Raw genomic sequence first — 12,658 nt, forward strand, 5'->3', positions numbered from 1 at the left:
GATCAGTTCAAACCACTTGATCCACTATTAACCTCCCCACCCCCCGACAAATTCTTTGAAAAAATTATTTTATTTTTACATTGAGTGGTAAAACATGTTTTATGAAATCTTTTCTACACTTTTTTTTGAGGTAATTTAAGACTAAAGGCAAAAACCTCTTCCTTTTACAGACTTCAAAGAAAGCTTGTTTCACAACTTGTTCTGTCATTCTATTTTGATAAAACTATGACAAAAACAGTTGATGTACACAATTTATAACATGTACATGCTTTAATTAAATTCATATAGTAAACCTTTAAGTTAAATATTTCTGAAATGTAAATGTCTTTGTTTACAGCTATTCTTTGAAGAAGCCAATACCAGATCTGGCTTTAACAGGTTAGAAACAGAAGGGAAACATCCATGTACGAACCTGGAGTGTCAAGCTGGCCTTGCTCCAGGAGAGTTTCATCAATCACAAGAGAAGTGTTGTTGGGTAGCTGGAGAAGCCCACTGACCAAGCGATTGGCTGTATAGTCTTTGTGGGGAATGAATTTCAAATGGTTCATGTTCTCTATAGTCATCTGTAGACGAAAAGACTGCAAAGAGAAATTTTTTAATGAGCAAGGAGCTAAGTTTCCTGTTTTCAGAAAACATTTATTTGGGATTAAACACTGTTTTCTATGGAAAGATCTTATCAATTCCTAAGAGAGTCGCCTCAAAGTTTCTTGAGCTCTTTTAAGCAAAAATTGTATTTGTATCCTGAATCAGAATTTCAATGACTGTGAGCTGCTTTATTTTCAACTGTCTTGTTTGGTATTCTTTAAGATTAATTTTTATTTTACCAGTGAACCAGAAACAAATATCCAGAAGCTTAACTTCTTTAACCTACCACAGGGTAACAAAACAGAGAATGTTTATCTACTCCTCAAGGTGGGGAGAGAAAAGTTTCCTAATTTTCCTCCATTCTCCCAAATTTCAATCATATTCATTGACCACAGACTACTGAAGATTCTTCCAAGAAAAATCAAGGCAGAGAGCACACTGAGCCATGGCCAGGTGCCGTCGGTCTCACAACGCACTCCACCCCGGCTGCAGGCTGCTCCCTCGGCCAGCCTGAACAGCACAGTACTTGGTAAAGACCCCGCTCCCCCTGGCCCCACCTCCCGGAGCCCACGGCTCCCAATGCCTGCAGCACCCTGCTGTGCACCCCACCCTGCCGTGCCAGCTGTCTGGCCTAAACAGCAGTATTGAGGTGGGGGTGGAGACTGGGATGGGTGAGATAAGTGCTGAGAAAGAGACAGGGTACATTTGCAAAATTTAAAAGATTTTTGTACTTTGGCTTCATTGAAATAGGAGGGGGAGGGCCATGACATAGATATAAGCAAACCACTGCTAAAGGAAGCAGAGCCCGTCAAAATAAGAGATCACTATGAACAGGGTCCACCTACATATAAACAGGTTATTTAATCTGTTGTAAAAACTATACAAGATACTAAAGAAGCAAGTGTTCTGACACACACATAGAGGATACCAAATCACACAAGCAAATTGGCACCAAGCGAGAGTACAATTTTGAGAGCATAACTGTAATTGGGTTCACTGTTACATTTACATAAATTTCTGCTAAGGCAACAAAGGTGAAATGTTCAGGGGCGACTGCATTTTAAATTGCAGAGCTTGGCAGACTCTGTTTCCCTGTCAAGAAATCCATTAAATCTCAAAGTTAAATATTTGGGTTGAATGAAAGACATTTAGATGGATTTTAAAAGTGTGCTCAGAATTATAATACACATTTATACTGATCTTACTGCAGGAACAAGATGTTGAATAATTCGATATAAGTGTTCCGTGAAGGTACTATTCCTTGGGCAACCACTCAAGTTAACTGTAAATTTTCCTAGTGGAAGGATGTCTCTTCTTGTATACCTAGAGAAAAAAGAAAATTCAACCAATAAGATACTCAGGTGATTTCCATTTTAAAAAAAAAACAAAAAACCTTGGGAAAATTAACCTCATAGTATCACTAAAAATAGATTACACTGACCAGTACCACCATGTAGTTTAGAATAGGAAAATCTAACATTTAGGGAAATAGTACAACTGTTTATAATGAAATACTGTACAGCCATTAAAAAGTTCATCAAGAAATAATTAATAGTTGTTTCTGAACACATAACCTGACGGTGGCATGATTGACTCAAAAACAGAACACACACACAGAGGAAAAATGAAACTTAAAAACTATTTTTCTTATTAACTGGTGACTAACATTAACCAATAAACTTGAGCCAACACTAAAAAAAAAAAAAGTTCATCAAGAATTATGATGGCTGTTTAACATATATATTAAATGTAAGAGCAAGCTGTGGGTCTGTGTTTAGAGCACAGCTGAGATCTATGTAGGAATATACAGAGTGTAAACAAAAAAAAAATGGCATGAACGTGTTGTACCTAAACGTGTTTACTGAGGTGATCTCTAAGTGGTAAAATTACAGATGATTTCTAGTTTCTTCTTTATGCTCTTGGAACTTGTTGAAGGCGCACATATTACTTTTTAAATCAGAAAAGAAATAACTATAGTGATGTGAAAGCAAGGAGTTCACATCCACATGGAAGTTAGACGTCCACGTGGAAGTCAGACGACAGGCCCTGTTGACTGTCAGACAAAGAGCCTTGGATGTATAAACAGACTTCAAAATGCAAAAAGAATGAAACAGTTTGTTTTACTCCAGGCCCTTTATCTATTGTGGCCCTTACATTTAAAGAGACAATGAAAATGCTAAATGTGAAACTTAGAAAAGGTGAAAAAAGGATTTTGTCTTTGACTTGGTCTAACACTAGTTACACTGAACAAATACACCTCTTGATAATGAGAACCTTAGAAACCTTCCTGCTCTTTCCCACTTTCAACTAAGTCCAACCCCCTTAATCCCCACCAGGAATAGAGCACTTACACGGTAGAGATGAGATGTAATATAAGGTATTCAGCAGCCAAACTGTCTCCCAAAAGGGCATGGGTTAGGAACCCAAGCAGTTCTGCTCTGACCGGAGACAATTCGGACATGAAGCTTGAAACAACTGGAGAGGGAAGGGAGACCAGATTCAGAATAAACACACCAGTTCCTCTCAAGGGTCTTAGGTTAAAAAGATAACTCTGTGAAACAAAAAGCACCGCAAGTCAGTAGACAACTAGTAACGACTTGTCAAGATTAGTCAGCAAGAGGTGCCAATCTTCAAAATAAGACAGCCTGTGCACTCCGCCCGCCCTGCTCCTCGTTTTAACAAAGAGAATTAACCTCAAGGATTACTGGGCCAAGAAACAGTGATTATTCTGACGAATGAAGACCTGACTCTCAGTTTCCACCATGAGCACATGTCACCTGCAGCTCCCAAAACACACCAGGGACAACACTGTCTGGGTCACAAGGCTTCAGCACTTACACTTACAGGTTTTGCTCTCCTCTTTGTTAAGGCAAGCTGGCAATAATGGATTGATGTGCTGCAACTTCTGGGCTAAAACCACATGAATTCTTGGCACTAAGGAAGCAGGAGGACTGTGCACTCTCTGCTCTTCGGCTGTGTCTGTGCACTCCATTGGATCCAGGAGGGAACAGGCGTCCCTGCGGAGAGGGACAGAGCTTCAGTTCATAGATGCGTCAGTTGTAGGGATGTGAAAATAATACACATCTCTGGAAAAAAGTGAGCATTCAGGTCCGGAACCGCTCTACCTGCACCTCTCCTAAAAATGAGAAAACGGCCCCTCATTGGTCACCTCCCAGACTTCAGGCTGGGCGGATCACGTAACAACGTATTCACTCTGCTCTTAAAGGAGAGTCACATTTTTACGCAGTGCGCTGTCACTGCACTCAGTGGGATACAGTATGTCTGCTCGTTAGGTTATTTCAAAACACAGACTCTTGTTTTGGGACATGAAATGTTACAAGACGTCTCAAAATCCTGGGTCTTTTCCTTAAAAGCCATCAGGTATCTATTATTCAGTATGCAGAAAATCCGTTCACCTCTATCCTGCTAATAGTTATCAAAAAAAGAACAAAAAGACTCACTTTTCCTCATTATTCAGTACACTTAGCACAGGGTCTACAGAAAGTATGCCGTATAACTCAAGAACATCATTTACTTTGAAACAATCCCAGTCTTCATACACCTAAGAAGAAACCACATGACAACATGTTGTTATAATTAAATAACACCAAAAAGCACAATTTATTAGTACTGAAGTAATAATAATAATATTGTAGAATTTTAGATCTCCTTTATTTCATAAACTGAGACCAAGAGAGGTAAAGTGCTTGTATGAAGTCATTCTGCTAGTTAGCATATAAGTTAACAACTGAAATGCAGGACCCGTTTTCAATGCAGCACACTACTTCAAAGGCAAGGCTTTCCGCAAATGCTGGTCAACTCAAACTAGAAACATGTACTATCTCATAATCTGTTAACCATACTAAGAGATGGGGGGGAAACCCAGGATTATTAACTTTGAACTTATTCACAAACTACACAATATTAAGAGGATTAACACAAAACTTTAGACTGGCCATGAGGTTTTTTACTGTAAAAAACCCAAACTTTCAAAGCTGTCTGTCATGATGGTCTTTAATATCTTTCAAAGCCTCCTCCTACAGGTGACACCCAAAGCAAGTATGGCAAGACAGATACTGGAATTCTGGTCCTCATGTTATATAAACAAAGTATCGTTAAAGTTAAAGCCACAGCAAATCAAAATGAAAATTTTCAATGATCACTTCTGAAACTGTATCTCTTATTCACCTATCAGAATGAAAAAACCAGGATAAGCAAAATAAGAGAACTATTAATATTTTTTCTTGTATTTTAAAATACAAATGAGAAATAGATTTTGGAAAGAGAAGGAAGTACATATTGAAAATAGATATTAGACAGTTAGAAATAGTAGAAGAAGGAAGTAGAGAAAATGGACCTCCCAAACATGTCTATATCCCATCCCTGAAATCCATGAATATGCCCCTTTATAAGCAAAAGTGACTAGCATACATTAAGGACCTTGAGATAAGGGATTATCTGGTGGATCTAATCTGATCACACAGGCCTTAAAACTGAAGAATCTTTTCTACCTATGGTCAGAAGGAAATGTGACTATGAAAAAAACAGTCAGAGAGACACACTGTTTGCTGACTATGAAGATGGAGAAAGGGTCCACCAACCAAGGAAGGTGGGCACTTCTAGAAACAGTAGAAGGCAAAACACAAGCAGATTCTCCCCCTCAGAAAGAAATGCAGCCCCACTGACACTGGTTTTACCCCCAGGAAGAACCATGTCAGACGCTGACATAAAGCCTAGAAGCGGATACGCTTTTGTTCTTTTAAGCCACTAAGTTTGTAGTGATTTGTTATAGCAGCAATAGGAAACTAATACAAGTGCTAAGAGTTTTCAATTTTAACTTCTGAGACAAATAACACGCCTATGTCGATGTCAGGTCTGTGAAAGGTTTACCTTCACAAGGCACGCAGGGCCCTTCTCCCCTGGCAGTGGAAAATTCAGGTCAAAAGGGGAAGAGAGGTTCAGGGAGTTCAGTTGTTGTCCAGTAGAAGCTTCCGTTTCTAGACGTTTTGGCTCGCCACACCATTGAAGACCACCGACACTCCCTAAATTCAAAGGAGAGCATTGTCCTTAGCCATTCCTAAGGCCTTTTGGAAATAAAGAACCTTCCTAAGGAGCCTTTCAAGTTTGATATAAATGTTTCTGAGCTCACAAACTTTTAAAGAAAATCACACATACTAGCAAAGTCCTACTTGACCTGTAAAGAGAACAAAGATTATGATGATGATGATATGAAAAATTTAATCAGTTTCTCCTACATTAAAATGGCAACAAATTCCCTTCATCAAATTTCCAGTGTAAGTACTTTTAAAAGTTAATATTTAATATGGTTTCTTTGACATCTCTGATCCAAGGAATACGTGGTCTACTGACGATAGAGCCGTCCTGGTAGAACATAGTTTTCTACTTAGTAAGCAGAATAAAAACATATAACAAACACTTCATTTACCAAATATTTATTAGCATCTACTGTGTACCAGGAATCATACTAGTGGTTGGGGATGCAAAGATGACTGAAAGAGAGCCTCTACTCCGAAACTGTCACAGTGTAGGGCTGATAACTAATTAGAATAGATACACAGCCTGCCACACCACAGGATATTATAGCTCAGAAAGGGATAAACTGCTGACATATGAAACAACTTGGATGGATCTCAAGGGAATTTTGCTGAATGAAAAATGTCGATCCACAAAGTTTACATACTGTAAGATTCCATTTATGTAACATCCCTCAAATGGCAAAATTAGAGAGATGGAGAATAGATTAAGTGGGTACCAGGGGTTAAGGGCTTGGGGGAGGGAGAGCAGAGGCAGGAGGTGGGCATGCTTATAAAAGGGCAATGTGAGAAATCCAAATAATAAATTGTCCTGTATCTTGACTGTAGTAGCAGGCACATGAATCTACACATGTGATGAAACTGCACAGAATACACACACACAAACACACACACACACAAGTGCATGTACAACAGGTGAATTCTGAACAAAATCAATGGATTGTATCAATGTCCATTTCTTGGTTATGATATTCTACTGTAATTATACAAGATGTCACCTCTGGGGGAAACTGGTTCAAGGGTGTACAGGGTCTTTGTATTATTTCTTATAACTGCTTATGAATCTATACTTATCTCAGAAAAAGTTGAAAAATATTTATAGCCTGAAAGATTGCCCAGAAACCAACAAGTTAAACTTTACATAAATAATGTACTCAAATAAAAAATTAAAAGTCTGGCAGTATAACACTCAAACAACAGGGGCAAAAAAAGAAAGGAGCACCAACCCCTTAAGAAAGAGTTACCAAAGACCTGGACTCAATCATTTATTGTTATGATACACCATTAATTTCAATAAACATTTGGGGTAGGTAGAGAAAAAGAACACTACATTTGTATATATTTAATGCAAAACATTCCAATTTTAAAGACATTAAAGTATGTCTTAACATTAAGGAAACACAGTCATATGAACTTATAAATCAGACTTATGGTTAAATGAAATTCATTAGTAATTCTTTGCTTACTACTGGTTTATATGTGCCCTCTCAACCCAGTCTTACAGAAACCAATTAACTAATTTGTTTTACATCCTCTCCCTTTAACCTGACATCTAATTAAAGGTATTAAAGAGAAGTGAGTGAGTGAACATAAAAGGAGAAACAAAGACAAACTTATCTACCTGCCCTAAAAAAGAAAAGTCACTGTGCATAAAAACTGCAATTGGAGATATCAATGATGATATATATATTCAAATTCTCTCATGCTCTTAAAAAATTTCAACTTTTGGTCTCCTTGTTTTAATCAGAATTAGTTGTGTTTTAAGAAGCCGCTACAAACCTATGCAAACAGAAGAGAACTGTGACTTTTCTAACAGTTATCTCCTTTAAAGTTTAGGAATAGGCAATGTAATGTACAACAATTTCCTGTTTTTCCTGATACTTTCAGTCTCACTAAAATTAAAGTGCCACCATTCCAAAAGAAAGCAAATAAGGATGTTTTCAGATATAAATAAATCATTTTTTAGGATAAAACCACTATGTTTCCACATTACTTAAGGGCTGAGACAAAAATAAACATAAAAAGCCCTAGCCAGTTAGCTCAGTTGGTTAAAGCATTGTTCCCACAGGCCAACAATGTGGGTTTGATCCCCGGTCAGGGCACATGCAAGAAACAACCAAGGAGAGCATCAGTAAGTGGAACAACAAATCGATGTTTCTCTCTCACCCCCACTTCCTCTCGTTCTACGATCAGTCAATAAACTTTTTTAAAAAAAACGAACCTAAAGAGAAAAGACCCTTTTCAGTGAACCACGGGAGACCCTTAAAAACTGAGAGCAGAGCAGCCACTTCTCACCACAGGCGGCCTCCCTGTGCGGTCTGCCCACAGTGCTGCAAGAACTCTGCCCACGGTCTGACTCCAATAACCGTGAAAGCAAGGTTGTCAGACCGCTGCCAGCTCCGGAGTCTAGAGCTGTATTATGCAACGATGCACTCTGAAAACAAGTCTCATGAGAGAGTGAGCAGAAGCCTAAAGAAACCCACCTGTCTGCCTGGCACCTGCATGTTGGTCTTTCTGTTTGTGAGGCTGCAGGTCCATGTCCTCATCGTCTTCGTAACTCCTCTTGTGACGGCTGGGAGTGTACGATGTGGAAGGGCTGACTCGAGCTTGGTTGGCGTTAACGTAGGCGTTAAACGAAAGGTTAAGAAAAGACCATCGTGTACTTGAGGAATATCCTAAGTTATGTTAATTATATGACTAATAAAAGACTGCTAAATTGGCAATTTGCTTAAAATTAACATGTATTTTTAAAAGAAGGCTGGACTTCAGTTCTGGTCACGAGAACTTAATAGCTTATCCTATGCCACTACCCCTGCTGTAAAAAACGGTGGAAGTGGACAGAAGACATGGGAAGCAGCTCCTTTCAATCCCTGGACAACAGGGAGCACAAGGTTATGATCCTTGAATCAGGAGTAATTCTCCGGGTGAACTCCACTTTATCCCCAACTCTCTCTTGGGAGCATTTTCTAAACTGCGACAAGAGAGAAATGAAGGCCCAACTCCAGCTGCGTAGAGAAAACACCATGCACAGATCAGGATTATCGAAGCAACTGGAATTTGTGGACCGGTACTAGAAGGGGAGGTACTCCCTGTAGAAGACAGAAGACGACCCAGAAACCTGTGCAGGTTCCACGTGGGTCTTTGGCTGAACACAAAGCTGTGGATACACAAGGCAAAATTCCTTGAGACCTAGCAGATAACAGCTGCTGGTTGGGAGGAGCTAAATGAGGTCCTGGAAGTTGAACGACACTGAGAACTAGGCCTTGCTGAACATCCCGGGCACTTAGGTGAGAACCAGAAATAGCACGTTGCCTGAGTAAGAACTATGTCCCAGAGAGCAGAGGCTTCTCCAAACCCACCTCAACAAATCACAAAACTAAGCCCTGATATGGTTAAAGTGATCCATTTGACTCACCTGCCCAGTAAAACAAAATGCAACATTCTTGAAATGAAGACAAAACCAAACTTACAATGTTTGCTGTAATACTTATAATATGTATCAGCACACAATACTTAAAATATTATATCAGCATACAATAACATATTATTAATTATATAGGAATAAGCAAGAAAAGATGACCTATGACCAGGACTAAAATTGTCAACAGAAAACAAACCCAGATATGATCCAGATATTGGAATTAGCAAAGACATTAAAAAGAAGTGATAAAATTTACAATAAAAAAAAAGATAGATATGAGTCAAAGATAAAGAATCTTAGCAGAGGAATGAAAGAGAACCAAATGAAAAATCTACAACTGAAAAATAAAATATCTGAAATGAAAAAAAATAAGAACAGAGTCTTAGTCACTGGGAGGAAAATAACAAATAGTGTAACAATCATGTGACTGGAGTCCCAGAAAACAAGACAATGCTAAGAGACTGTGACAAAAAAATAGCTTAAGAATTAAGGGCTGAAATCTGAGAAAATGTCAACAAACAGATCAAAAGGTCAAAAACACCCAAGGAAGATAAACACAAAGAACCCATACCTAGGAACATCATAGTCAAACTGCTGAAAACCACAGAGAAGCAGCAAGAGGAAAATCAAAGACGTTACATACACAGGAACAACGGTAATATGATGGTTAACCTTTCATCAAGAGACAATGGAATATATTCCAGAAGACAATGGAATAATACCATTAAAGTGTTGGAGAGGGAAAATACCTACCAATCAAGAATTCTATATCCAATGAAAATATCCTTCAAAAGTAAAGGTAAACTAAAGAGATTTTGTAGTTAAACCAAAGCTAAGACAATTCATCACCAGCAGATCTGTACTTAAAAAAAATTGAGTAAAACTATTCCAGATAAAAATAAGAGACAAAGAAAGCTGGAATTAGTAAATAGTTCACAAATATATGTATTTTTCTAATTTCTTAATTTATGTGAAAAACAACTTACTGTTCAAAGCAAAAGTAAAAATACACTGTGGGCGCTCTAATAAGTACAAGTGACTATATGACAAGAACAGCACAAAGAACGCCGGGGTGGGAGGTGGGGACATGTGTGGATGGAAGTACAATGCCATAGAGACCACGGATCAAAGAGATCACAAGGGGAATCAGAAAATATATCGAAATGAGTGATAGTGAAAACAAATAAAACTTGTGGACTGCAACTAAAGCAGTGATTGGGGAGAAATTTATAGCCCTAAATGCTAATGTTAGAAAAGGAGTAAGATTTGAATTTAATGACCTGAGAAGTCACTTTGAGAAACTGAAGAATTAAAACCAAACTAGCAAGAGCAGAAATAAGTGACACAGAGAACAAAAAATTAAAATAAAAAGTCGACTCTTTTGACAAACCACTAGTAACACTGATCAAGAACAAAAGAGCCCGGGCCAGTGTCACTCAGTTGGTTGAAACGTTGTCTCATAAACCAAAAGGCTGTGGTTTGATTCCTGGTCAAGGCATATGCCTGGGTTGCTGCTTCAGTCCCCAGCTGGGCCTTGTACGGCAGGCAACCAATCAATTTTTCTTTTCACATGGATATTTGCTTTCCTCCCTCTCTCTCTGTCTCCCCTCCCCTTGCCCCTCTCTCTATAATCCATAAGCATATCCTCGGGCGAGGGTAAGGAAAAAAAAGAAAAGAGAAAAATTAGTTAATATTATTGGAAATAAAAGAGATCACTGCTAGATAACCTCTGGACATTAAAAAAAAATATTATGAAAAGCTTTATGTTCTTCACATAAATTCAACTGAAGTTGAATGATTTTAAATAATTCTTAGAAAGATATAATTTATCAGAGGTGGCACAGAAAACTTTTAAAAATTGAATCAAAACTATTACAAAGAAAATGCCAGGCCCTGAACTGGAAACAACCCAAATGCTCATCAAGTGGAGACAATCAATAAAAATAAATACCATCAGCAATAAAAGGGATGATGCTGAACAAAAGACGTCAGACACAAGACTCCATACTATATTATTCCATTTGTATGACACTCAAGAGGAAGTAAAACGAAGCTATGGTGAAAAATCAGCACAGTGGTTGCAAGAGAAGGGAGTGGTGCCTAGAAAAATGCAGAAGGAAACATTATGGCACAAGTTCTTCACTCTGGGGAGTAAGTCACTGAGGTGTACCCTTAAAATTTATGCATTTCAGTGTATATAAACTATGCCTAAAAAAATATTACTAAGTCCTGGCTGGTGTGGGTCAGTGGTTGAGTGCCGGCCTGCACACCGAAAGGTCGCTGGTTTGATTCCCAGTCAGGGCACATGCCTGGGTTGTGGGCCCGGTCTCCAGCTGGGGACATGCAAGAGACAACTGATTGATATCTCTCTCACACACTGATGATTCTCTCCCTCTCTTTCTTTCTCCCTTCCCCTGTCTCTAAAAATAAATAAGTAAAATCTAAAACATAATAATAAAATAAAAATAAGAAAAAAATTACTAAAAAAATTAAATAAGAAAATAAAAAGGAGACAAAGATGTTTCCACAATCTTCTCTCAAGGGAACCAACATACTGTTTTTCCCTTAGGAAAATTAGAATTATTTGTAATTTAAAACTTTTTTTACGTAATTATCATGGTACTCTTTTTCAGTATTTTTAAACCTACCTTAATCTTTTTAACAGTATTTCACTACAGGAATGTACCATGATTTTATCATTTCTCAGTGATGAATATTTATTGTTTTATAGGGTTCCTCCCACCCCCACGCCAGCTAGTTCACTGGAATAAAAAGACTAAGTTTTTACAAACTTAAAATCTAAATGATGGTCTTTTCAATTAAGAAAACAATCAGGACCCATTTAATACATTAAAAAGTTCAGATAAAGGATATTTCTTTTACCCACACAGACTCCCCAGGCACTGGAACACAATAGAAAGTCTGTCTCTCCAAAGTGGTGGTTCGTGGAGAGTTTAAATCAACTTCTTGTTGAGGCTGTGATGTACACAAAAAGTATTTTTTAAAATCTTGTAAAGAAAAACAAAAATTTTAAAAAAATTAACAACCACATTTTCATGTTATATATAAAACCATAGTAAACGTTTCACATCGAGTTAAATGAATTAACCAGCAGCTACTCAAACTATCATTTTTTAAAAGAATACTGACATAAAATCATTGCGCATGGAGTAATCAATTTACTACCGTCCCTGAAATCAATAATATATAGCACCTATGTTACAAAAATAAACCATTTTAATAAACAGGATGCCTAATTTTTTTCAAAGACAATGCACACAGTAATCCCATTGCCTCTTTCATAGGAAACGTATGAGAATCAGCCTATAAAAAAGAAATTTAATGAAATACTCATTATGAGGTAGCTTTGAGATGACATCCAAGACTCAGCTATTATTCCTTAGGAAAAGCATATTCTCTATTTCATATATACTTAAAAAGTACTAAGAGGTAAAAGGACCCAAGGTGTAACATTTAAAAATTGCTTTAATAAAATACATATAATTTTATAGTACAGAAAACCCTATTAAAAATAAATAAGATGTACATTCCATTTTGTAGGGAAAAAAAAGGACCCAAGAGACATCAAGTCTGAGCC

The 12,658-nt window shown here is 37.7% G+C and overlaps 1 protein-coding gene across 2 annotated transcripts in view; it reads right to left on the minus strand.

Annotated features, from left to right (window-relative positions):
* Positions 1-12,658, minus strand: part of MCMBP (minichromosome maintenance complex binding protein) — a 33,462-nt gene that overhangs the window by 5,957 nt on the left and 14,847 nt on the right. Inside the window, exons 5-12 of one of the 2 annotated variants that reach the window (XM_054581612.1) lie at positions 11,935-12,036; positions 8,123-8,267; positions 5,476-5,627; positions 4,047-4,147; positions 3,430-3,602; positions 2,937-3,060; positions 1,791-1,908; positions 413-578 (exon numbers count right to left, since the gene is read on the minus strand). In XM_054581612.1, the coding sequence (XP_054437587.1) occupies positions 413-578; positions 1,791-1,908; positions 2,937-3,060; positions 3,430-3,602; positions 4,047-4,147; positions 5,476-5,627; positions 8,123-8,267; positions 11,935-12,036 (1,081 nt within the window). Of the gene's footprint in view, positions 1-412; positions 579-1,790; positions 1,909-2,936; positions 3,061-3,423; positions 3,603-4,046; positions 4,148-5,475; positions 5,628-8,122; positions 8,268-11,934; positions 12,037-12,658 lie in introns of both variants that reach the window. The other variant, XM_054581611.1, reaches the window with a different exon arrangement.

This window comes from Pteronotus mesoamericanus, unplaced genomic scaffold (assembly GCF_021234165.1).
Source record: "Pteronotus mesoamericanus isolate MK-2021 breed Mesoamerican mustached bat unplaced genomic scaffold, CSHL_Meso_final contig_657, whole genome shotgun sequence".
In the NCBI taxonomy this organism is placed as follows: domain Eukaryota; kingdom Metazoa; phylum Chordata; class Mammalia; order Chiroptera; family Mormoopidae; genus Pteronotus; species Pteronotus mesoamericanus.